Source organism: Neomonachus schauinslandi, chromosome 10 (genome assembly GCF_002201575.2).
Source record: "Neomonachus schauinslandi chromosome 10, ASM220157v2, whole genome shotgun sequence".
In the NCBI taxonomy this organism is placed as follows: domain Eukaryota; kingdom Metazoa; phylum Chordata; class Mammalia; order Carnivora; family Phocidae; genus Neomonachus; species Neomonachus schauinslandi.
Window position 1 is genome coordinate 125,873,384 of NC_058412.1, and position 26,705 is coordinate 125,900,088.

A 26,705-nucleotide genomic window follows, 5' to 3' on the forward strand; every position below is an offset into this window, starting at 1 on the left:
GGGCTCCCTGCTCAGCAGAGAGTCTGCTTCTCCCTCTGACCCTCCCCCCTCTCATGCTCTCTGTCTCTCATTCTCTCTCTCTCAAATAAATAAATTTAAAAAAAAATCTAAAGTGAGCATGTCTTTTTTCACCTTGCCATAGTCCCCACCATTCCCTATGCGCTGCCCTCAGCCGTCTGGTTTGTGACTACCTGACCCCCAGAGATGTCAGCGCTTGCACGCCTTTGTTCCAGGAGAGGAAAGGAAGGGCTAACGAAGCACAGGCCTGCTGGTCACACACAGACCCGTCTCCCAAGGCCCCCTCTATGTCTGCAAGGCTCACCTCTGCCCACGGCGTAGACGTACGGCGGGGCAGCTCCACGGATCTGGAAGCACAGAGCCTCTGGATGGTCAGGAACTTTGATGATCCTGCACCAGGTAGGAACAGACATAAGAGAAAGGAGTATTATGCCCAATAGCCCAGGGGGCCACCCTGGGAGCCCCTGCCTCCCAGACTTTGGGGAAATCGCTCTCAAAGGAGTAGCAATGCTAGACTTTCAGCTCCCAAAGAGATAGACAAACCTCATTTAACCAGAGCCCATACCTCTGGCATCTTTAATGACTCAGAACCACCCGTCCTGCCCTTGGAGATTGAATCAATGCACAGAAATCCCAGGTCACCCTCCTACGCCTTCTCTGTCAGTCTCTTGGTGAGAGGGGGCCTCTTGGTGGTCGAACCAGCCCCACAGGCAGCGAATACTTTGTTCAACAATCACAGAAAGGAAGGTGAGAAGTGACTCAGAACATCTTGGTGCTGACTCTAGAAAAATGCCCACGAGTGTCCCCTAGAGAACGCAGTTCGAAAGGCCAGGTCTTGGCCATTCCGCAGGTGGAAGGCCAGAGCAGAGGGAGCTGTGCCCGCCCAGGGCCGTGCGGTGGACGACATTCATCCAGCGGCTTCAATACAGCTAGCTATCTGCTTCCCTGTCAAGGGCATGTCCCCCACAGTGGGCCTCAGGATCATCCTCCTACCCCCACCTGCCAGATAAAACCATCTAGGGAGCCTGTTCTCAAGCCCCAGGCATTTCCAGAACTTTAAGCAGGCACATTCCCCTGGGTGATTTCTGCCACTTCCACATACCAAACTATCAATCATCTTCCCTAAACTGGCTTGCCTTTCTCACTGGAAGAATCATAGTTAAAACTTTCCATCACTCCCGTCAATAGGAAACCGGGAACATTTGCCTTAAATAGAAGGGAGAAAAGAAAACCAAATGCACAATTTTTAAAATAGAAAATGCTTCTCCCTGCACCTATATCTGGCATCCGACCACTTTCCACCACTCCCCTGCTTCCACCTTTGCCCCTGACAATCTAGTCTCCACCTGCAGCCAGAGGGATTCTTCCAGAACCTATGTCACATCATGCCTTGCCTCTGCTCAGAACCTCCCAGTGGCTCCATGGTCCTTACCATGGGCACAAAGTCCTACAAGGCCTGGTCTCCTTTGTCTGGTGGACCTCATCACCCACCCCTCCCTCTCACTCACTCTGCTCCACCCCATCAGCTTCCTCACTGTTGCTCAAAGATATAAGCCATGGTTCCACCCCAGGACCTTTGCACTGGCTGTCTCCTCTGCCTGACCGCCATCCCTCCACACAGCCCATCTCCTTTCCCAGCTGTAGAGACTGGCCCAGGCTTACTACCTCCCAGTTCACTGTGTCTCTTACTTCTCTGTTTTGTTTTACTGTCTCCTGCCCTACCCTCCAACTAGACTGAGATCTATGAAGGGTAGGAATGTGTCCACCCAGACATGGCTGGATCCCCAGGGCCTGAAACACCACTCAGCACCTAGTGGGCACTCAATAAACATCTGTTGAATGAATGAAAGTAGCAGCTTCGTGTCACGTGCCTGTAGAATGAGCCCCATCCACGGGGAACCAGGACAGCTTGGGGCCCCCCGCCACCACCCCTGGCACTCGGGCAATTCCTCAGCCCGAGAGGAAGATGGGCCGACACCCCATCACGGGGACACTCACTCTTTGGCCTTGGTGGCTACCAGTAGGCGCAGTGGGCGGCGGGAGCAGAAAGACTGGTTAAGGATGGACTCCACCTCAGCAAAGGGCCTCAGGAACACCAGATCCTCGTTGACGGAGTAGATCTTCCTCCCCACCTGCAGGCCAGCCATCTTGGCGGGGGGTGTCGGGGGAGACACACACCAGGTTACTAGCCTCCCTTTCTCCTCACTGGGAGCCCTGGCTGTGCTCAGGCAGCACACGGCCAGCCCAGGGACCGAGCGTGCCCAGAGTGAGCCCCCCAGGGCAACCCCGCTCCCCGCTGTGGGGAGCAGTTAAGTGGCTGGGGAGGCGCAGTTCCAGCCAATGAGCTCTGAAGGGAAGCCTACTGCAGGTGCTAACGGGAAAGACGTTTTCCTTGAGGAGAAATTGCCCTAACCTGTCCCTGCTTCCCACCTGCCATGTGAGGACACAAGGCATCGAACTGGGGCGGCCACCCTGTGACCATGACGGCTTGGCCAGGAAGGCCAGAGGTGCTGACCCCGAACCGAGACGCCCAGCCACCTTCTTCTAACCACCTACGTAATGGCTCCAGCCACTGGGAGGCGAGCACGTGGCCACCTGCAGCCCAAAGCCCCCCTAACCGCTACAAGGACACGGGCAGAGCGCCCAGACGGTGCAGCAGGTGCCTCCCCCACCCCACCTCCACAGCCCCGGGGGCAGCTGGGAGGACCAGGGCTGAACCCTTGGCCTGCCCAGGCTCTCCCTCCTCCCTCGCCTACAGGTCAGGTCCATGGCAGAGCCACCAACTTGTCCTATTCAACTACCTGATTCAGAAACCCGCTTTTCTCCTGCACCTCCCCATGGGGCCATGAGGGGAGCCGGGGGCGCACACGCTGGGAGGACAGCCCCGAGCAGGGGGCTCTCTCGCAGCTCCCTGCAGAGACTGCAGGCGAGCCCGCTCTGGCCTGAGTGTGCCCCCACAGGACAACGAGCAAGGAGGAACCACGGACATCGCAGGTGGCCCCTCTGAGAGGCCTCACCTCAGCCAGCGAGCCCCGCTGGACCGACTTCACCACTATGGCCTTGTTCTTCTCCTCAATGTCAAAGCCGTAGTCCTCCTCCTGGGGCAGGATCTGAGGGCCCAAGGCAGGAGAAACCCAGTGAGACGGTGAGGGGAGCCTGCAGCCAGCCCCACCCTGGCCCCGAGGAGACCATGATCCTACCAGCTCCTTGTGCCCCAGACCTACATGGAGTAGGGGTGCACAGCAGGATGAAGTTAAATACAAAGAGCACTCAGTACACAGTAGGTGCTCAATACGTACCTGTCAAGCGAAGACACACCACCTGGCTCGTGCCTCAGGCTGGTGCTGATCACAAACTTTCTGCTTTTCACCGCCTATCTCCCCTTTCCCCTCCCAACCTCCCCTTTCCCCTCCCCACCTGAGCACCAAGTCTCCTCGGTTATACACCACTGTCCCCCTATCTGCTGGCAAACTGTACGTGCTCAGTAAGAATTTGCTGGCTGAATGAATAAAACAGATCCAAAGGTGTCCAGCCACCAAGAACTTGGGGACAGGAAAGGAGTTTAGGGAGGAGCAGTCCCTCCCCACTGCAGGGTGGCAAGCAGGTTGGGAGGTTTGGGGGTTCAGTGGTGGGGGGAATCCCAAGAAATGCATTCATTTGTTCAACGAATAGTTCCTGAGCTGCTGCCTATTACATGAGCCAGGAGCTTTACTGGGCACTGGAAACAGTGTTGGACAAGACAAGACAGTTCCTGCCCTGCTACAGCCGACCATCTAGTGGGGAAGACAGACTACAAACAAATGAGCAAAGAAATATAGAATGTGATACAGGGAGTTTATACAGTCTGAATTAAAATAAAGCACATAAAGGGATAGACCATGGTGTGGCAGGGGTCCCGGAGGAGGAGTTACCTGAGCTGAGACCTGAATGAAATGAGGAACAGAATTTTATGAAGAGTGGAAAAAGTGTTCTGGGCAGAGGGCATAGCATGTGCAAAGGCCCTGAGTCAGGCCCATAGTACTCAAGGATAAGAAAGGAGATCAGAGTGGCTGGGGTGGGATGAGGGAGGGGAGAACACAGGAGATGAAGCTGGAGAGGTAGGGAGAGTCTTGTGGACCATGATGAGAAACTGGATTCATCCCAAGCATGATGAAGGCACTGGTGGGTTTTATAGTGGGAGAAATGGCAATCTCCATATTTATGGGACCCCCGTAAGTACCACAGGAGAGAGGTTAATGGTGCCATCTTCATATGAGTCAGACATTAGCCCCAACTCTGGCTATTGTAGGAGATCTAACCTGCTGAGCCTCCCTCTCGGCCACCTCCTGCGGACCAGGCATGAAGATGGAGGCTGCTGGTCATCGGTAGGCAAAGAAACAGGATTTGGAAGGCTATGTTGGAGAAATAGCTGAATGGGCTGGTAAATGTTCTCCCTCAACTGCAAGGGTATTTACAGCAACTGCACATGGACAGGGCACCACCAGAAGACCAAAGGCTTTGGTATCCTGGATGAGCCATGTCAGGGGGCCAACGTCTCTGCACGATGCTAAGCTGGGACATGGGGTGGGCGAGGGGAAAAGGAAAGGAGAGGAAAGGGAGCCAGCAAGCCCAGTCTCTTCATAAAGAAGGTAGTCTTGGCCCATGAAGTGTCGCCAGCCACCCCCTGGAATTCCCATACTCGGATGCTCCCAGTTGAGCCCGACTTCTCTAGACATAATCGGCAGGTCACCCAGCTCCTGGGCTGCAGCTGGGCCTGGGAAGGCAGATATAACACTTCAGAGCTGCTCCTACCAGCAGGCGCTTGGCCAGGATGTTCTCCACCAGCTTGAAGTCGTTGCGAAGCTGTTTGTTCTTGCAGCTGGTCCCCTCCATCTCCTCGTCTGCGTGGAATCGGAAGTACTGGGACTCATCTTTGAACTCACTCTTCTCCAGCACTGCAAACACATCGTCAGGCTTGCATGGGGAGTCTCAGCAGCATCTGCCAACAGGCAACCACGGGCCGGAACCAACCCCTAGACAAGTCTGCTTTGGCGAGCATGGTGTTTTATTAAAGGGAATCATGGGCCAACACTAACGGATTAGGATACTTCGCATAGATGTCTGGCTTTCCGACTTCTCTTGAAAAGTCTGAACTTGCCCCACCTGCTATAAAGACATATTACAAAGCCACAGTAACAAAAACAGTGTGGAATGATGGCAGAAATGGATAAAGAATCAGTGGAAGAAAACAGAAATCACATTAAGAGGACCATGTGTTTATGGGAACTTAGCATATGATACTGATGATCAAGCGGAGTATTCTGCAGAGGATGTAGGGAAAAACTGACTCACTTGGGGAAAAAAAATAAAATTGGATCCCTACCTCAAACCATGTATCACAATAAGCTCCTGATGGTTTAAGACCTAACTATGAACTGGGAAACCAAAGCTCACCAAACAAAATGCAAAATATCTTTGTCCTAGGGCAGAAAAAGATTTCATACAAGACCCGCCCCCCCAAAAAAAACAGTATAATAAAATTAAGGGCTTCAGTTCAATAACAAGACCATAGGCAAATGGCAGATTCAAAAATAACTGTAATGTCTAAAACCAACAAGGAATAAATATCTAGAATGTAAAAGAAACTCCAACAAATCAACCAGAGGCAGCTGAGAAACAGATAAATGGGCAAAGGATATGAACAGGCAATTTCCAGATGGGGAAACCCAAGCAGGCAGCAAGTAGGTGAAAAGGAGTTCAACCTCACTAATAATCAGAAACAGACCACGATGAGACACTTTAGAATGAGGACTAGCAAACTCAGGCCCTATAAGCCAGATCCAGCCCACTACCTCTTTTCATAAATAAAGTTTTATTGAAACACAGCCACATCCATTTATTTACTTACTGTCTGGAGCTGCTTTCATGCCACAGTGACAGAGCTGAATAACTGCAAAAGGCTGTAAGGCCCACAAAGCTGAAAATATTTACTATTTGGGGCTTTACACGAGAAGTTGTCTGACCTCTGTTCTAGAAGGCAGGAAAATGAATACAAATAACCAGTAACAACCAGCATGTGATCTGGTCCCTGTGGATTACAATTTAACTAAGTATCTACCACTGCCGGACACACTGTGGATGCAAGGTTCATTTACTCCTCAGATGAGGAAGGATTTGCTGTACCCCTTTTACAGGTAGGGAGACTAAGGCCCAGAGAAGCTAAATAAGCTGCACAAGGTCACAGAGCGGGCAGGCTCCTCCTTCTCACCATACCGCCCAGCCTGGCCTGCTAGATGGGGACAGGGGTGAATTACAGCAAGGAAGCTAATCCAGGCTCGGTGTGGGGAAGGCAGGGTCTGAAGTCAGCAGACCCCTGAAAGAAGGAAAGCCAGCTGCCTGAGGTTCGAGATGTCCCCACCATGGCTGAAGACAGAGGCTGTCTACCGATTTGGTGACTACATGAAAAGCAGGAGGAGGCTATCCTTTCTTTCTCCTCCTTTCCCAGGACATCGAGCTGTTTGTGCCTTCCTCCGGCCACCCCTACTACCTCTTTGGAGAAAATAGACACACAAATTGCTGCTTTGCCCAGAGCTGGGGAGCCAGGCCCCGGGGGCCGGCTGGCTTCACCTCCACTATAAACACGAGGCTGACAGTCTCTGGGAGTGGGAGGATGAAGCACGATGTTGTGTCTTGGCTGAAATATTTGGGGAAACAGCGGGAATCCCAGAGTCCAGAAGCTCAGCCAGGTGAGGTCCCACCACTCGATGGATGTAGGTTTCGCTCAAGGCCACGGGCCAGGTTCAAACTCCTGCCAGCCCTGGCCTGACTTCATGTCCTCTTAGCCTCTCTGAGCCTCCGCCCGCTCGTCTGTGGGGATCCTAACAGCACCAACTTCCAGAGGGGTGGGGGATGAGACGGTGAGCCTCAGTTTCCCCTAAGGGGCATTTCAGGGCCCGGGAGCTCAGGTCAGACGCCGCAGGAGGCGCTCCCGGGCCCCACCTCCACCCTCCACTCTGCACCCTAACCTGCAGCAGCCACAACCCTGGGATTCGGCCCTTTCCCATTTTAGCTTATTTCTGAGGTTGTGGCAGGGACAGGAGAGCAGGGGCCACGCCCTGCAATTTCCCTCCCTGAGGGGCCCCGAGGGTGTTGGCGCTGCCTGGGAGTCACCCGCCGCCCCCCCCCCCCCCCCGCAGAATGTCCTCAGCCAGCAGCCTTCCCAGAATAGCAGCTGGGGTGGACCCCTAATTACTCTCACCCACAAATGAGAGGTTCTGCCCAGCTGATTGGCGGGAAGGATGGAGCTGTCAGAGGGCCCCGCGGGGAACAGAGTGGCTTCTGGGAATGAGGGACTTTGGTGAGAGGAGCTGATGGACGGGAATGACCCTGACTGGGCCTGACCTGCCCGTCTCTCCTGGCGAAACAGGCAGCTGGGAGTGTGTCCTCACCCCTAACCCCACAGAGCCGTGGGCATGCTGGTCTCACAGGAGGAGGGGATCCAGTGGAAAGATAAGGAAACGGAGGTCCAGAGAGGGGCAGAGGCTTACTGGGAGTCAGCCGAGTCAGGGCTGGAACAAGGCCTGCCGGCTCCAAGGCAGGGGATGTGCCTGGGGACCTGTCATCTTGCTGGCACAGCTCTCATCCTGTCGAAGGGACAGCAAACCCAGCAGCTAGACCAGGGGTAGAAAACTATGGCCCACTGCCTGTGTTTCTAAATAAAGTCGTATTGGCACACAGCCATGCCCACTTATTTAAGTACTGCCTGTAGCAGCTTTAAAGTTCTGATCGATGGCAGAGTTGAGCTGTAACAGACCCTGTGACCTACAAAGCCTAAAATATTTACTATCTGGACCTTTGCAGTGAGGGATCGCTGACCTCTGAGTTAGAGCAGAAAGCAGAAGCTGGAAGGAGGAATGGCCAAAAGACCTTCCAGAATCTCACCCCTTCCCTGGACCACCAGGGCCCACACCACATCAACCCTCCCCTGGCCTCTTGACTTCCCCTCTCACCCCGGCAGACATCCTCCCCGGCCCTCCTCTGCTCAGAACCCTGCCGGGACTCCCACCGCACTGGAGTTAAAGCCAAAGTCCTCCTCACATGCGCACACTGCTCCAGAACATGGGCTTATTTCATTGCTTGAGTCACGTACACACACACACGCGTGCACACTAGGCTGTGAGCTCCCGAGGACGGGACTCTGGTCTGCCTCGTTCACCGCTCTCCCCGGAGCCTAGCACGGTGCCTGCACCAGGAACGCAAGGGCGAGAGAAGAGCAGCATGAACAAAGACACAAGGGAAGCGTGGAATTAGTCTGACAGGGAGAGAACAGCTCCAGGAAGAAGCGTGAATCTGAGCTAAGCATGGACGATGAAGGAGCGGAGCCATTAGGCTGGGGTGTCTGGGGAGGCCTCGGGAGGTGCGAACCAAACAGAAACACTGAGTAAGTCGGGGGCGTGAGGCAGGTAGGGTACCCCAAGCCAGGGAAACTGCAAGAGCCAAGGCCCTCGGGAATGTCCTAAAAGGAGAAGAAAGGCTCCTTGGTGGGAGTTAAGTCTACCTGTCCTGCTGAAAGGGTAGGAGACTCAGGGCTCCCCCAGTGCCAGCAAGTGGGAAGGTCACAGAGCTCAGTGGCCAAGCGTGTGGCCCACGAAGCCTGCCTGCCTGGGTTCAAATCGCAGCTCCGACTTGCTGTGTGACCTTGAGCGGGTCTCTTAACTATCTGGGCTTCCACTTCCTCATTTACAAATAGGGACGATATTAATACCAACATCAAAGGATCATTTCAGGATTAAACTAATTAATACATGGGGAGCGCTCAGGAGGAGGCCAGGCACATAGAGCATTAACTTCTATTTTAATTTGAAATGGTGACGGTGGAACCAGTTTCTCCCTCCAGCCCACCTTCCCACCTCAGGATCATCTCAGGACTGCCCACCTCTCAACCCCTCCTCCGTGCTTCTCCAGTGGGAAGGAGAGTGACCTAAGAGGTCAGGCCAGGAAAAGCAGTGCGAACGTCCCTGCCCGGCTCCCTTCCTCTCTCACTCACAACCTGCCCGTCCTCTGTCCCCACAGACCCCTCTTCTCTCCTCCCCGTGGAAGCCCGTGGGCCAGGCCTGCATGATCCGGCCTCACCGCCCACCTGGAGGTCACATCCCATCCAGGAGAAGGGCCCAGGAAGTCCACAGATTTGACCTCAAATCCAGTCCAGTTTTCCAGCCAAGCATTACCAGCCATCTTGGTCCCTACTGAACCCCTGAGGTGATGTTGCTCCAGTGCAGAAGTGGGAGGGGTGTGGGGGGGGAATTCCTGAGCCACCCCAAACCCCCCACTTGGGTCTACAGGCCCAAGACCCGGCATCTAGCCTGGGCTCCCCCAGGGGCAGGCTGAGCAGCCTCCAGCCCACCATTTGCTCTCTCTGGGCCTCAGTTCCCCCCGTCCCACCCCCCCTAAAATGCCCCAGTGACCAGGGTTCCTACTAGCTCTTCTGTTCCAGGACAGACCCCCCACCCAGGAGGCTGGCCTGAAGGGAAGGGGCAGGTTACCGTGGTGCATGAAGCCATTGTTACACAGGCCCACGCCAAGTGCCACCGCCTCTTCCCGCGTCTGGCAGTCACCCTGGAACGGAACAAGAAGGGGAGGGTGTTAGGGGAACCAACCCTGGAGGGGCTGAGCGAGGCTGTGCAAAGCCCACCATCACCCCTAGAACGGAGGCTCCACGGGAGCAGGGGTCTGTGTCTGCTTTATGGACTGTAGTATTGACCAAACATGCCCATGACTATTATGAATAAACCCCAAACAAGAAAATTAATAGTAGTTGGGTTAAGTCCATTGCGTATCGTGCTATAAACACCACAAAGGAGAAATGGAGATTTTATGTGGCAAATATTGTTGGTTGCCTAGCAATAACCCTTTCCCCAATACCACACCAGTAATGAAGAAGGGGAGGCATCCATCTAGAGGATCACAAAACCCAGCTCCCTTGCAGCTAGAGGTGGCCAATGAGATATAAGCAGAAATCACTGGTAGGGAGCTCTGGAAAAACGCTTTGTCCCTGGCCCTTCTTTTTTTCTTCCTCCTCCTTGGAACAAAGATGTGGTGGCTGGAGCTCCTGCAGTCATCCTAGACCACAGTATGACCCAGGATCAAAACATGCTAAGGATGGCAGAGCAGGAAGAGAGAGAAAGTGTGGTCCCCCGAAGGTCTCATGAGGCTGCCCTAGCAGCTCTAGACCACCCACCTCTAGGCTTGTCTCACAGCAAAGGAAAATCAACCCCTAATGTGTATCAGCCTCTGTAGCTGGGTCTTTGATACTAGCAATGAAGTCCGAATCCTAACTGACCTAGCTATAGTCAGTGAGACACCTGGAGAAGTCTACCAGGGGATTCTGGAAAATACCTTCCTCCCTGATAAAAAGGAAAAGCAGTACCACACCCCCCTACTGAGGACAAAGTCACACGAGGAAGTGATATACGTAGGGCTAAGGGGCTATCCAGTGACCAAGATGGCAGACAATGCTGATGACAGCAGAGTGAAGGATGGAAGGTTCTTGACACGCAGCATGACTGTATGGGCACGATTATCTGCTTGGGCTCCTGTTTAGTTGAGTTTTCTGTTCTTGCAAATGAACACACTCCTAACTAGTACAACTGAAGTCTGGTTTGTCTCAGGGCTTTTCTAAGGAAGTGACATCCAACCCAAAACTGAAGTATGAAAGGTGGTAGCCTACTGGGCCCACCTTTGGGGCCGACTCTCCCATGTGGAATGTCATCTTGGTGGGACAGCCCCTCAGAGTTTTTCACCACCACCACCAAGCCACCCCCCACCCCAGGCCAGGTTGAAGACACATGATCCGTGCAAAGCTACAGTGATGCTCCCTGACCCAGGAACATGACCTGGAGGAGGAGGAACCCAAGGACAAGGGACAGCTGGTGTGGTTCTCCCCTAGAGCAGTGCCCTGAAGACGGGGCCCTCAGCTACCGCTCCCAAGAACCTGGGCATCTCCTGGTGCCAGTTCTTTCTAAGGCAGGCTCCTGGGTCTCCCCCTTACTCTGTGGGTGCTCTTTACCCTTCTATGAGCCGTCTTCTTCCACCCCCCGCCTTAAGTTAGCCAGAATCTGTTTCTGGTTCTTGCAAACCCAACAATCTCAGTTCATCAGGGAATTCATGTGAGCTGTGTGGTGCGGTTGGGGGCGGAGGGTGGGGGGGGCAGCTGGGTGACAGGCAGAGAAAACAGCACGGACAAAGGTCCGGGGGTGGAATGAAGCCTGCAGCACAAAAGGCAGCCTGGCCACCAGGGAGAGGGTGAGTGAGCCCCATCAGGACAAGGAGTTCAATCTGCTGTACTCCCCGCGGAATCCCAAGGGCTTAGAACTCAGGCCTGGCATACAGCAGGTACTCAATAAATATCTGGCGATTGAAGAAAGGTGGTGTCAGCAGGGGCCAAATCCTGCAGGAGCTTGTGGCCACAGGTCAGTGAGCTTCAACTACACTCAGATGGCCACAGGGCCCGACAGCCTCATTTAAAGGACTCCCAAAGTGAGAAGCTATTTTGACAGGCAGTCGCCTCGACTGTCCCCCAGCCCCTCCGCCAGCAGCCGAGGGGCCAGGGAGGGAACTGCCCAGCTAAAGGAGAAACAGATGCCAAGGGGCTGCAGGACTCAGCCCGCCGAGGCTGCAGCTGAGACTCAGAGCACGGGGCCTGGCGCAGCCACTGGCCTCAGGATTTCACGCATCGGCCGACTCGAGGAAGACAAATCTCTCCTGTGGGACCCCAGGCCAGCGGCCAGAGGGCTGTGAGCACGGAGCCCCGCCAGGGGAGGTGGCCGTCCATGAGAGAGGCTGCAACCGGAGCGGCCACCCCCCAGCTGCGTGGGGACAGCAGGGGAGGCACAGCTGGGGCCCAGGTGGCGAGCAGGCCCCCGCTCTGCGGCCTGGGAGGCCGCGGCAAGCGTCTGGAGCCCACCTGGCTTTCTGAGGCGCTCACAGTCCGGGCTCCCAGCCCATCCCTGCCCCCCTGCCCACAGGGCCCTGGGGTGACCCACAGGGAGGTTCCTAAAGTTAGAACAACAGCAGGATTCTCAAGTTAACCGTGGAATACGCCGACCCTGGACACCTGAAAAGTAAGCCCCCTACCCCACATCCCGCCAAGTTGTGGGAAAACCTCAGATCACCGTTTCCCCCCGTCCCAGAGGAAGGCACGGGCACACACAGCCCTGTGCATCGCCAGGCTCCCCTCGTCTCCCCCACCCGCCCGCTAGTCCCCATGCTGGGGCTCCAGCCACACTGGCCTCCTTGCCAGTCCTTCCACAAACCACGTGCCCCCACCTCAGGGCCTTTGCACTTGCTCTTTCTCCCCCTGGAATGCCCTGTCCTGGTTTTTTAGGTCTCAGTGCCCAAGTCAGCTCCTGAGAGGACACCCTAAAGTAGTCCCCCACCCCTCACCCCTGTGCATCCTCTCAGCCAACGTTCATCCCGTTACATTCATGACCTGGTAGGGTAGCAGTGCTGCACCTGTCACGGTCTGAAACAAACTCACCCCTTCGCGCCACTGCTCTCAGGAGAATCAGCACCAACTATTCCCTGCCTTGGGTTCCCCCAGATAAGTGAGTATGGTTTAAGGTCCGTCTCTCACTAGAACATCAGCTCCACGTGGGCAGAAGTGGTGCCCGTCAAGGTTACCCATCTCCCCACGGCATCTAGCACTCAGGGAGCCACAAACATCTCTATTGAGAAGCACCTGGGATGCCAGTGGCAGAGACAGAGCTGGGCCGGGCGATGGAACACTCCAGGGGGTAACAGACACAGGGCTGTGGAAGGCTCCTTGCCCGTGACTTGGGAAACCCCAGGACAACGTCCAAGGATGCCTCTCACTGACCCAAAGCGTGCCGGGCACTGCACGATCTCACTCGGTCTTGAGGGTCAACCCAGAGGCAGTCACTCTCCTTAATCCCATTTAACAGACAAAGAGACTGGGACACAGGCGGGCTTGCACTTGCCCTAGGTTACAACCGTGAGAAAGGAGTCCTTTCAGCGCCAGACCCTTCCCCCCACCAGCACGTTAGGGTCTAAGGGGAGGCTCTAAGAGGACAGGTTAGTTGCTCATGGTTGGGGCCAGGGCTCCTGTCATGTCCCCATGGATGCTTTGTTTCCTCTGCCGGTGCCTCGAGCCACCAGCCTGGCCCGCTGCCCCTCCGTGCTGAAAACCATCTACCTGATCGGGGCGGGGGGGGGGGGAGGGGGTCAGTGTGGCGGGCACTCCGGGCACATTTCTGCGGCGCCAGCACAGGAGCCGGCACCCCCGTGCCTCCCCCTCCCGGCTCCTGGGCCATCCCTGCCTCCTCGGCCCCCTAGCCCACCGACCCGCTGCCCTCCACCTGACGGCTGCTGCTTGGGGCATCCTCAAGCCTGGGCAGCACAGACCAAAACCCACGGAGCAGAGAAGTGTGGAAAGCAAACTCTGGACCTGGTTCCCCAGGCTCACATCCCTGCAGGGCCCTGGCTGTGACTGTGGGCAAGCCCTTAAACTCTCCGAGCTTCACCTCCTCGCTTGTTATTTTTTATTCCCAGATTTTGCCCTTCGTTTTCTTTTTTTTTTTTTTTTTTTTTTTAAGATTTTACTTATTTACTTGAGGGAGACTGAGACAGAGACAGAGAGCACAAGTAGAGGGAAGGCAGAGGGAGAAGCAGGCTACCCCCACCAAGCAGGGAGCCCAACGCGGGACTCGATCCCAGGACCCCGGGATCATGACCTGAGCTGAAGGCAGATGCTTAACCAACTGAGCCACCCAGGTGCCCCTGCCCTTCATTTTCCAAGGCCTCTGCCACCCTGAGTGGTGCTCCCTGCTCAGACCCCACAGTGTAGGCTGTAATCAACACAGAGGGCTAGTACTACTATTATTATTATTTACTCCTATCAAGGCATCATGACAGCCCCCCACACGCAATCTTACAGGAGTGTCATATGTACGTGTGTCCTGAGGCCTCAGTTTCCTCATCAGTAAGACAGGAATAATAACTGCGTTTTCCTCAGGTTGTTGTGGGGAGTAAATGAGATAGTGCACAGAGAGGATCAGAACAGACACAGAACACCGCTTGTCTACGGAAGGGCTAATCACCCCCTTACCCTCAGAGTTAAAAAAGTAACTCTAACTCGTCCAAGTAGTGGGTAGGGGGGCCCTCCCCCAGCCTCAAAGAATGAATTCTGAGAAATTCTAAGCCACTCTCATCAATCCCTGTCCTTGTCCCCCAGGGAATGGTTTAGGGGTACATGTGGGACCCATCTGGCCAATGAGACTTAAGGGGAAGACCACTGGGGAGAGGAGGGGACTGGGGGAAGTTTCCTCCTGCAAACAAACAGAGTGAGAAAGCTCTCTCCAACTACTCCTGTTGCCTGCCTTTGGCCACAGGTCTACATAGATGTGATGCCTGGAGCCATGGCAACCATCTTATGACTATAGGGCAACCGGCAAGAAGATAGCAAAACAGAAAGATGGGAAGAGCCCAAGTGTAAACGGCATTGTTGAGCTCTAGGACCGTGAACTGGAGATGCCTAGTTACATGAGAGAAAAAGGTCTTTACTGTGTAAGTCAAATTTCCCTATTATATGCGGCCAAAAGCATTTCTAGCTGATCCAGTGGGTTTCAATGAACATTTTGTTCCAAGGACCAGAATGATCTAGAAGTTCAAAATGAAGATGCATTCAAAGCAAAATTACCCTCCCAGGCTACCCAAGTATATATTTCCTTCTTGAATTCCCTGCTAAGTCACAAGGGGGGAATAACTCTTGAAATCAAAGCTCACCATAACCAGTCCTCAAGGACATATCCTCATCACCAACCTCTCCCCAACAGCGGCCCACATGCACACCCACCTGCCCCTTTCCCAGAGCCATACACCAGCTGTCTTCCAGCCCATCTCATGGAAGTCATCCTCCTGCATCAGCTCCAGTTAGCTTCCCTGTGTCCTCAGACCAGGCCAAGCCATGGCAGGTCTGCCGAAGTGACAGGCACATGGACGGTCAGCTGCCACCTTCATTCCACCATCCTTCTGCCTCCACTTGTGATGAGATGCTTGGGGTGGGGGGGGGGCGGCGGCGCTGGTTCTCCTCCTTGTCAGAGAGCTCCAGGATGCAGTCCTGAGTCTCCCCAGCTCAGCCTCAAGCCAAGCACCTTGAGGTCTTGGAGACACATCTCTGTGTCTCACCTCCCACACCCTATCCACCACCCATCAACAAACTCTGTTAGGTGTACCTCCAAAAACTCCAGAATCTGACCATGTCTCCCACCTTCCCCACGGTCACGCAGTTCCCAGGCACCCTGTTTTCCTGCCTAGAGTTCTGAAGTTGCCTCCTCCCCAGGCTCCCTTCTGCCGACCCCGTCCCCCTACAGCCCGTGCTCCATAGAGGGATCTTATCCCACCTAAGTCAGTGCTGTCCCCTCTGTGCTCAGAGTCCTGAAGGGGCCCGAGCCCTCCCCAGAGCCCACAAGACGCCATGAGACTGGCCACAGACCAGCTTTCCTCAGCACCCCAGCTCTTGTTCACACCTCCCACTGCCCTCAGCTCAGACCACTTGGAGCCTCCAACTTGCTGTCCCCCCAGAGAAGGCTGCACTCCACGCATCCCCCCAGCTCACTCCCCACCTTCCTTAGGTCTCTGTTCAAATGTCCCTACTCAAGACAGCCTTCACGGACCCCTGTGAAAACTGCACCACCCCCACCCATGTGAAGGGTAAATGCGCCCCCGCGGCTCCCACACATTCTACCCGAAGCACCATGCTGGCACCTACCATCAGCTAACATAGGACGGATGTATTTTACTTCTTGTTCTTATTTATCAACTGCCTCCCCAGCCCTCACCAAAATTCAAGACCCACGAGGGCAGGGACTTTTGTCTCAGTCACTGCTGTGTCCTCAGAACCTAAAACGGTGCCTGGTACACAGTAGGTGCTCAAAGAAAGAAAGGGAGGAGCTAACGAGCCCTCTTGCTGAATTGCTCTACACCCTCTCCTGACTCTGCTCATTTAAATACTGCCGAAGCTGACGGGGAACAGAGCGTCTGCAGTGCAGATGCCCCCGGAGCGCCAGGCATGCCGATGCTGCCCCGTCCTCCACCCACCCACTGGCAAGTCCAGCGGGCACCCCAAAGGCAGCGCCTTCCCGCGCCAGAGGAGAACTCTTGATTTCCCAGGCACCCGGGGGTTCCTCCGCTGTCTTCTCATCACTGTAAAGGGTACTTCCTGCCTCCCAGGGCGCCACGGCCCCAGGACGCGTCCTTGCTTTCCAACCGACCCCACATCAGCGCATCCCGTGTGCCCCATCTCCAGACACTTCTCAGACCCACTGGCGTCTCACCATCTCGGCGACCCACCTCACTCCCAACTCAGGCCTGGGATTCACCACTTAGGGCAGAGTCCACATCATGCTTTGAAACCCACACACACCAGTGGAGCTCGGGAAACACGAGGCCACAGAAAGGGCCAAGGTGGGCAGAAGCAGCCGTTTCTGAGAGCCCGAACCCAGGCACGTCTGGGCTCCAGGCGAAGAACCTAAACCACAGAAGAAATCACTCCATGTCACCCTCACCTGCGGCAGCACACTCAGGAGACAGGCCTCCGGGGATCAGCTCTCCCCCCCCCACAAGCTGGCTGTTTCCTGATCTTACTGTCCCTGCGCCCCCAAGCCCCTCTGCAGGTTTTTCAGCCTTCTGCATGTAATTTGGAGCCACCTTGAATCCTTTGTGCAGGAGATGAGGAAGTAAAATAATAGTCGCATTTACTGAGCAATTACTCTGTGCCAGGTGCCACTTTACATGATTAACTTTACATGATTAACTCACTGAACCTTCAAAATAATCTAACGGGGAGGGTACTGTTTTAGCTTCACTTGTGGAAAGTGAGGCACAGAGAGGCTAAGAGGCTTGTCCAAAATCCGCTAGGAAGACACAGAGCTGGGATCTGACCCACATCGGCCTGGCTATAAATAAAACATGCTCCCGGCTGGTTTCACTGGATCCTAAGGGGAGGGTAGTGTCGTTCAGTGGTTAGCGCTCTGCGCTTTCCAGCTGTGCAAAACTGAATTCAAATCCGGGGCTGTTTCAAGACCTCCCAGGTCTTAGCATCCCACACCACAGCAAACATATTAAAATACACCCACATCCTACATTAAATATGCTGTTTTGGCCTGCAAAATTTTTTTTCAAGGATTTTTCTAAACCTGCTTTTGAAGTTATTTGGTGCCAAGAAACATCTACTTTACAGATTGGCTATGATTTCTAGGCAATCATCAGGAATTGTGTGACATGAGAAAAATCCCGCCAGCAAATTGTTTTCAAATGGAACGAGGTTTTTATGAATGCTAAATTTAACAATTAAGGAAGCTGACATAAAGCTGCGCTCTGTAAACGTTTAAACATTTATCCATTTTGATTTCACAGTTGTCTCCTCGTCTCTGGAGCCAATACATTCTTTTCACAGACTACAAATGAACATTCCTGCAAGCTCCCTGAAAAGTTCGCAGAACCGAGGTACAAGCGGGGTGAGACAGACCCATCCCAATCCCAGCTCTGCCGCTACAGGGCTGGGTACCCTGAACCAAGTGCTTGGTCTCTCTGGGTCCCAGTCCCCCTGTCTATAAATGGGTTGGAGGGCTCAACGCGGTGATGCACAAAACCCAGCCAGGGCCTGGCCCAGAGGAAGCACCCTGGGAGCAGGAGCCAAGAAGTATCGGAGGCAGGCTGCCAAAAGTTTCCGCAGCATCGCAGGGGAGCAAACACCTTTAGGAAGCTGTAGCAAAACCAACCGATGCTTGGACTTCCCAAGCCTCTGCCCAGCCCCTGCCCCCTGGCAACTTATTGAAAGGAATAACTTGGCAAGCTCCCCATGGAGGCTCCAGTCTGGTGCTTTAGCATGAGACCGACTTGTCCCAGCTCACCCGGGACTGTCCCCGTTTTAACTGGAAGCCTCGAGGTGGCAGCAACCCAAGCATCCATTAAGTAGACACTAATAGACGGATAATATTAAATAACAGATAAATAAAACATGGACGATCCATGCAACGGACTGTCAGCCTCGCAAAGGAAGGCAATTCTGACCCAGGCCACCACATAGATGGCCCTGAGGACAGGATGCTGAGCACCATCAGCCAGCCACAGAAGGACAAAGGCTGAGTGATTCCCGCTTACGCAGGGTTACCTGGCGTGGCCAAGAGCCTAGAGACAGAAAGCAGAAGTGAGGTTGCGAGGGGCCGCAGGGAGGGGCGAGTGGGGAGCTGGTGTTGACCGGGGATGGGGTTTCGGTTCTGCAAGATGAAAAGAGCTCTGGAGAGGAAGGGTGGGGATGGCTGCCCAGCGACGTGAGGGGATGTCATGCCATGAACTGCATGCTGAACAGTGTTTACAACAGTTAAGTGTGACATGTATTTTACACGAGTAAAAACTAGAGAAAAAACCGTTTAAAGAAACTTCAAGGCCCACAGCCCGGTCAGCTCCTGAGTGCCGGGCAGAACGAGCAGGCTGCTCAGACGCGACCAGGGGAGAGCTCACCTGAGCCAGCAGCCAGTCCACCAGCTTGCTCCCGGGCAGCACGGACTTGTACGTCTTCAGGTGGTAATCGCGGTCTCTGCGGGGGGAGGGAGTGCACGTGAGCACATCGGGGAGCACAGGCGTGGGAATCAGGGACCCGGGTCTCTCCCCAGGCACATGCTCGGACACGTGCAGCATCTAAATTCCCCGAGTCCTGGAACAAAGGGTCGCGCTAACCTTGCAGTCAGACTGCAACCATTTCTCAGGCTTGGAAGCTGGCAAACAGGAGTTTATGTGGCCAGCCGTGCTGAGGCTGATGATCAAGTCTGGCTGGGGAGTTTCTCTCAGACTTTTAGGAACTGGGGAGCCGGGTAGGCCATGTGCGCACTAAGTGCTGGCCCCTGCCACTTCCTTCTCTGCGGGCTGACCAGGCGGTCCTTCTCTCGAGGGCCGGGCCAGAGTGAGAAGGCAGAGGCAGGTCTACAGATGCGAGGGGTTCCCAGGGCCTGACCCCCGACGAGGCCAGCAAATGCTGGAATCCCCTCCACTCCTCTAAGAGTGGACAAGAGTGGGGCGCCTGGGTGGCTCAGTCGTTAAGCGTCTGCCTTTGGCTCAGGTCACAATCCCAGGGTCCTGGGATCGAGCCCTGCATCGGGTTCCCTGCTCGGCGGGAAGCCTGCTTCTCCCTCTCCCACTCCCCCTGCTTGTGTTCCCTCTCTCTCTGTGTCTCTCTCTGTCAAATAAATAAATAAAATCTTTAAAAAAAGAGTGGGCAAGAGCTGTCAGGACAGGGGACAGAGGAATCTGCAGCTGGTAAGAATTAGGTCACCCTCTGTCCCTTCATCCACAACCATGAGCTTCATAATAAAGAAGATAACCAATGGCTGGCATTTATACAGCCCTTGCTATGTGCCAGGCATCATTCAAATTTAATCCTCATAGCAACCCAAGAGGCATGAGCTATTCTTATGCCCATTTCACAGATGAAGAATCAGAGGTCAAAGAGGTTACCTTTCAACATTCACGTGACAAACACTCACTGAGGGCTACTCTGCCCTGCGCTCTCCAATATGTACCCATTTTTCCATCAGTGAATATTAAATCAAACTTAAAATCACATTCCTCCATCTCAAAGGCTTGAAAGCCACACGTGACTCACGGCTACTGTCCTTGACCCCACAGACAAAGAGCATGGCCATCAGTATAGAAGGGCTATAGGACAGCACCGCTCTAGGTGCTGGCCAAGGGTCTGGGGACATAGCAGCGAGCAAAATCCCTGCCCTTGGTGAGTTTACAGTTCAGTGGGGAAGAAAGACAGCATATCAATAAAAAATAAATACGCAGTATGTCAACCACTAACAAGTTTTAAGAAGAAAGCCAAAGTGAAGTAAGGAAGATAGTGCATACCAGACAGAGATGCTTTAGACAGGTGGGCAGGGAAGGTCCCTCTGATTTGGAGACATTTGAAGGAAGTGAGGGAGTAAATACGCAGAGAGGTACGGGAAGAGCATTCCAGGCAGAGAGAACAGCAAGCACAAAGGCCCTAAGGTGGATCTTATTATCATCATCCCCATTCCACAGAGGAAAATGTTGAGGCACCAGGAGGCTAAGTAACTCTGCCCAAAGCCACGCAGCTGGTAACTAGCAGCTGAGACTCAAACTGGCTCCAGAACGGATACCCTTCACCACCACCCTGCAGAGTCTCCCACAGATTGACTCACTTAACCCTAAGGACAAACATGGAAGGTAGATGCGATTATTAGCCCCATTTGATGGAGAAGGCAACTGGGGCTCAGAGAGGTTAAGTTACCAGCCCAAGGCCACACAGCTGAAAAGAAGCAGAGGTGAAACTGGAGCGGGGAAAGAGTAACTTACTTGATCACGGGGGTGTAGAGGCTGTGGAGGCGGCAGTAAAGCCTCACACCCTGGAAGAGAAAGAGGGGGAGTCTGGGGTCAGGCCACATCCTTCAGGAGCCTCCAAATCCGGGCTGCTGGGGGAGATGGCTCCCGGGACAGAGCAGGGAGGTGGCGGAGGGCGAAGAGCACAGGCCACTGGGGTGCAGGCCTGCTCTGCAGTGGCCGTGGGGTCGGGCGGCGTCCCTACCTTAGACATGATGTCCTCCAGCTCACTCCGGGCCTTGTAGGTGCCGTCATCGTAACGGAAGCGGTACATCACCTGCTCGTTCTTGAACTGGTGCTTGTCAGACACTGGAGGGACCCAGGGGGCCAGTGAGGCTGGGCCCACCACCCACCCCCGCCCGTCATCACCCTGCACTCGACCAGGCTCTGTGCCACGAGCAATTTTGCCAAACCCCTCTGCCCTCACTCCTCTGCGGAAACCAGGTCCCCCTCCTCCGCTTGGGGCCCCGCTGAGCCCTGCCACTTGGGGCCGGGGCACCTGCAGTTCTCGCGCGAGGCCCAGAAATGCCCTGACCCAGCCTGCCTGGGGACCCATCTGGCCCAGCACCTCCTCGGTGCTAGGTCGCCAAAGCACGTGTTGGGGTGTGCTGGGGTGTGAGACGACACAACCAGCATTTATGAAACCCTCTCTCTACGATGGCCTTGGGGCGCCCTTGCTGCTGCTTTCCGGCCCTCCCCACCGTGGGCCCATTAGCAGATCCTGGAGGCTCTGCCTTCAAAACATTCACAGTCTGACTCCACACCCCACCCTGCTCCAAGCCACTGTCATCTCCCGCCTGGAACATCGCGGCCCCTCGGTGGGCAGCTGCCCACGTGGCGGCCAGAGGGATCCCGTGCAAGTCTGAGTCTCGGCAGGCCTTCCGTCCCCTCGGCACTCGGCAGCAGCTTCCCATCTCGCTCCCGGCAAAAGCCGAAGACCCCACGATCCCCGGGGAGGTCCCGGACCCCACCCCCTCCACACTAGGCCCCGCCCCGTGTCCGCCCACCACGTCTCCTGGCAGCGCCCACACTGGCCTGGCGGCTCCCAGGACGCGGGGATCACTCTCCTGCTGGGGACTCTGCACCTGCTGTTCCCTCGGCCCAGAACCCCAGTGCTACCCGGCCCCTCGCTTGCTCAGGACACCTTCTCAGAGAGGCCTTCCAACCCCAGTTCAAAACTGCCCACCACCCCCTTGCTCTCTCTCCCCCGACCCAGCACTGATCGCCACCTGGATACACAGATTGTACTGCTTTGGTTTATTACCTTCCCCCTCTGACTAGAACACCGGCCCCGCGAAGGCGTTTTCATCTGGCCTGTTCTCTGCTGTGTGCGCAGTGCCTGCCACGTAACAGGCGCTTGATAAATACTGGCTCAATGGCTAAAACATCAATGGCTCTTGCCCTTTTTGAAGGGACTTCTCGAGGCGTCCCTGCTTTGCTGGTGTCCCAGATGAGTGCAGGGCTTTCCGGCCCTGTGAGCAGATTTATAAGGGCATCCGCTTCCCGAGGCTACACTGTGCCCGGTCTGAGGTCTGACCTGTGTCTCCCCACCCCAGGCCCGCCCGGGCCCAGCCCCCACTCACCATGGTGGATTATGCCGTTCTCCAACAGGGCCTGGCCCAAGTTGACTCCTTCTTCGGTCTTGCTGATTTCACCAATTTCCAGAAGCCAGGCAACAAACTCACTGCCAGGAACATAAGATGCAGTTGAGAGAACCTCCCCAGTCTTGGGAACACAGGGCCCAGCACTAAACTGGCTTGGCCCCACCCACTCCTGTGAAGAAGAGTTAGAACGTCCCACAAGAAAGCAAACTTGGGAGCCCACAGCCCCAGGGGTTGTGCTGAGACCTTGTGCTTTTCCCCAGGACCAATGGCAGAGGGGTGGGTGTGACCAAACCCCAGGCCCCAACCCAGGTGCACTGGATGGGTGCATGGATGGATGGATGGATGGATAAGAGGGAAGGAAGAAGGGTACATGGATGGGATGGATGGGAGGGAGGGAAGGAGAGAAGAAGGGAGGATGGATGAATGGATGGATGGATGGATGGACACATGAGTGAGGAGGTAAATGAATAGGAAGTGAGAAGATGAATGGATGACCTGATAAACAAATGAGTAGGTAGCTGGAAAGACCAGTGGGCAAGTGGGTGGAGGGGAGCATGGTGGGGATGGGTAGACACTAAGTGAAGAGAGACCCAGGCAGATGGGTGTGGGAAACGGATGATGGATGGCAACATGGATGGATGAGCAGAAGGAACAAAGAAACAAGCAGGCAGGAAGAAATAAGAGCCCAGAAAGATGACTGTGGAGAGTCAAGAGAGCTCATGGTGATCAGATCATGTCATTCTCCTAGTCAAACTCTCTAGTGGGCTTCCCGCTTGCCCTCAGAAAAAGATCCAAACTCTGCCCATGATGACAATGCCCCACATGAACCACCGTCCTCATGGATCTCATCTCCTATACCTTTCACTTTTGTTTTTTTTTTTAAGATTTTATTTATTTATTTGTCAGAGAGAGAGCACAAGCAGGGAAAGCTGCAAGCAGAGCGGGCAGAGGGAGAAGCAGGCTTCCCGCAGAGCAGGGAGCCCGATGCGGGACTCGATCCCAGGACCCTGGGATCATGACCTGAGCTGAAGGCAGTCGCTTAACCAACTGAGCCACCCAGGCGCCCTATACCTTTCACTTCTTATGTTTCAGCCACACCCACCACCTTCTGCTTCTTGAAAAAGATCAGACTCCTACTTACCTTGGGGCCTTTGCACTTGCTGTTCCCTCTGCCTGGAAACGCTCTCCCCTAGCTCCTCATGTTAAATCCTCCCTTCTCACCAAAGGCAGCTCCACACAATCCTCACATCTCTCGGTTTTGCTTCCTTTTGAGCACTTATCCTTGTCTGGAACTGTACTGCTACAGATTTATATATGTGTTTATCAGCCATCTGCCCCACCAGAAAGTCCTCTCCACGCTGACAGGGATTTTTGTCGACCTTATTCACAGCCCCACCCCCGGCACCTAGAGGAGGGTCTAAAGCACAGTAGGCCTCAATAATCATTTCTTGAACACCTGAAGGAATGAACCATCAAACAAGAAGGAATGTTCTAGGGTCGGCAGGAAGGTCTCCGGGAGAAAGAAGGGCTCACGAGCCCGAGGAAATCAGGCAGATCCAACGTGACCAGCCAGTGGGGTAGAGGCTCAGCCAGACCCCAGGTCCCTGCTCTTGGAGGCGCCCCCAGGCTCAGCGCAGAGTGCAACCCACTCCAAGCCAGCAGGAAAAGGAAGAGCTGGCAATGGGGCTGTTGCCACCGAGGCAATCTGTGTTCAATGAAAGCAGGCGGCAGCGGGCCAGAGCACAGAGCTCTCCCGCTTATCGAAACCAGCTGTCCCGCCTCCAATTACAGAGCCAGAGGGGGCAGGACTATTTTTAGCTTCCCAGTGTTTGGCTGAGCAAAGCCTGCCTGTGTGTAGGTAGTGGTGCATGCTGAGGCATTCAGAGAGCCCCGGATGCAGGCCAAGGGTGGGGGTGGGGGGGAACACAGAAGAAATGGATCTATTTTGTGGGGCGGGAGCCCCAGGTGGGGGGAAGAGATTGTTCTAGGTCCTCCACCCCCAGTTTTATTCTCAAGTCCCCAAAATCAGAGACAGGAGAAAGTTGCCAGCAGCTGAGGGAGGCGAACAGATGTTGAGCGCCCACTCTCGGAAGCTGGAGACTCGGCACCCGGCTGCCCACCAGCTGTCCCATCAGGGGCCGCCTCTGGCACCGACCAGCGGCCCTGTGGCCAGACGGGGGGCAGGCAGTGACCCAGTGTCTTCTGCTAGGGCGGAGGAAGGTAGCCCGGAGAAGAGCAACTGTGACCCAGGTTTCTGCCCCAAGCTGGGTCTTACCCCTTTTAGAGCAACAAGGAAGGTTCATAGCTCGCTGGGCAAATTTGGGCAAGACGCTGTGCCCCTCTGGGCCTCAGTATGGTTGTTCTGACAAGTACTTCACTCTGGGGCCTTCTGAATTCAGCAGCAGGTAAACCTTCACATCATATCAACTCTCAAACTGGAACCCAGTGTGCAAAAACAGATAAAATTCATCTCTAACGCAGGGACCTCGAGCTCTTGTAAATGAACACAAGGGGCCAGGCTGGAGGTGCCAGAGTGGCTCAGTCGGTGAAGCGTCCGACTCTTGATTTGGGCTCAGGTCATGATCTCAGGGTTGTGAGATCGAACCCCGTGTCGGGATCTGTGCTGGGCATGGAACCTGCTTAAGATTCTCTCTCCCTCTCCCTCTGCTCCTCCCCCGCATTTGCTGGTGCTCGCTCTCTCTCTCTCTCTCTCTCAAAAAAAGGAGGAGGAGGCGGGGCCAGGTTGAGGCTCTGTGGAACCAGCCAGGACTTGCAGCTCCTGAAGACGCGAGGCACCCCTCCATACAGCTGACGGCGGCCACATGGGAAGACCAAAGCATCTTACTTTCCAAGAGAAGCCGGAAATTCGGCATTTCCTGGGAAATCTCCCAACTGTTACATGTTGATATATAATCCAAAATTTCCTGAAAGCACCATGTGGCCCACATAAAACACACGCGTGAACTGCACTAGGTCAGTGGGGCACCGTTTGCCTCCACTGAGGGGCAAGGAAGGGTATTCTAGGCAGGGGGATCAGCACATACAAAGGCCCTGAGTGAGAAGTAAGGCAAGGAGACCAGCAGTCTGCCAGCCTTGGGTACAAAGAGCGGCAAGATCCAGCCTTTCAGAGAGCTGTAACTCGGAGCACTGCGCTGGGGACACAGAGAGAAGGTCAGCCGAGGCTGGTGGGGAGGAAGTCTGGGATTCAGGCAATGGGGCACTAGTTGAGTTCACATGCGCCCGGCTTCAGCCCTCCTTCCTTCCTGACCCCCAGAATCACTACCGCGTGTCAAGCCCAATGCTAGGCACCGGGGACACACAGGTGTGTCTTTGCCATCTCCCTGGGACAGTCCCCTGAGCAGAGGCCCAGTGCACCACTCACCAGCCAGTACGGCAGTTCCCTTGTTCTCACCTGCCTCCTCCATGAGGGTAGGACTGGAGGTTTTATATTCGTCCCTGTAACTCCACTGCCTGAAGTTGCTTCCTGAAGAATTCCTGTAGAAGCTCTCGCAGCAATGTCTGACAAACCATGACTGATCGGCTCTTACCCACAGATACCCAGCACCTGGGCACGCAGGTGGGTGAGACAATGAGGCCCCTTCTACCTCAGAGCTTCTACAACAGCAGACACCAGTGAAAGACATCTAACCTCTGGCAGCAAGGGGGAAACCAAAGGCATTCTCCTTCCAGGAAGCCTTCCCTGACTGCCCGGGCCAGTCATACCATTACACTTGTCCCCTGAGTTCTATAGCTCTGACAGTTCCTCCATCCAGAGCCGGTGTGATGAGCTCATCCTCATCCCACTCTCCTGCTTAAGACTCGGAATGGCTTCCCAGAGCACCCAGAATAAAACCTGAGCCCCCGATCCCCCTTACCTGCCCAATATGGCCCCTGCCAACACCTGCAGCCTCATCTCCCACTCCTTGGCCACTCCCTCGCTCTAGCCACACTGGCCTGGCTGTTCCTTAATTACTTACTCAAGGCTCATTCCAGCCGTGGGGCTCTCACACCTGCTGTTCCCTCTGCCAGGAATGCTGTTCCCCCGGATCGTCTCATGACTGGCTCTTGCTTATCGTCTAGAGCTTGGTTAAAACGTCTCCTCCCCTGAGAGGCTCTTCCTGACCACCCAGGCTGAAACATCACCCCATTTCCTCACCTCCTTAATATCAACCTAACTCACTTCTTGCAATATCTGTCGATTGGCTGAAATCCCCTCTGTGCTGATGTTTTTCTACTTGTCTATTTTCTGGCTCCCCACTGGACAGTTCTCTCCACGAGGATAGGGGTTCATCTGTCCTATTCCTGCTGGCATGAATGAACGGCATGGATGTATGAATGAGTCGATTCTGTCTGACCAATGCCCTGTTTCTCCCATGATGCCTCCACACAAATATCCAGATTTTATTCCTTGATTTTCTTTGCGAGTTCTCTGAGCACAGCAGAAACAGGCTACTCCACATTTCTGTCACTCTGGCCAGCACTGGGCTCAGCACGTCACATGCATTTTCTCACTGAAGCCTTTGACAATCCTGTGAGGCATATTTTATTATTTCTTATTAACTGGTCATTTACTGAAGTTCAGAGAGGTTAAGAAACTTGCCCACAATCACACAGCTAGAAGGTGGGGGAACCAGGGCTTGCATCCAAGTCTGACTCAAAGCCCAACCCTCAAAAGTTATAAAGATAAAT

The 26,705-nt window shown here is 54.7% G+C and overlaps 1 protein-coding gene across 1 annotated transcript in view; it reads right to left on the minus strand.

The window, feature by feature from the left end:
* PREX1 (phosphatidylinositol-3,4,5-trisphosphate dependent Rac exchange factor 1) overlaps positions 1 to 26,705 on the minus strand; it is a 175,534-nt gene that overhangs the window by 29,876 nt on the left and 118,953 nt on the right. The window contains exons 11-19 of the mRNA XM_044919013.1: positions 21,996 to 22,096; positions 20,618 to 20,721; positions 20,389 to 20,438; positions 18,535 to 18,610; positions 9,540 to 9,612; positions 4,810 to 4,952; positions 3,036 to 3,128; positions 2,017 to 2,165; positions 323 to 408 (exon numbers count right to left, since the gene is read on the minus strand). Of these exons, the coding sequence (XP_044774948.1) occupies positions 323 to 408; positions 2,017 to 2,165; positions 3,036 to 3,128; positions 4,810 to 4,952; positions 9,540 to 9,612; positions 18,535 to 18,610; positions 20,389 to 20,438; positions 20,618 to 20,721; positions 21,996 to 22,096 (875 nt within the window). The remainder of the gene's footprint in view (positions 1 to 322; positions 409 to 2,016; positions 2,166 to 3,035; positions 3,129 to 4,809; positions 4,953 to 9,539; positions 9,613 to 18,534; positions 18,611 to 20,388; positions 20,439 to 20,617; positions 20,722 to 21,995; positions 22,097 to 26,705) is intronic.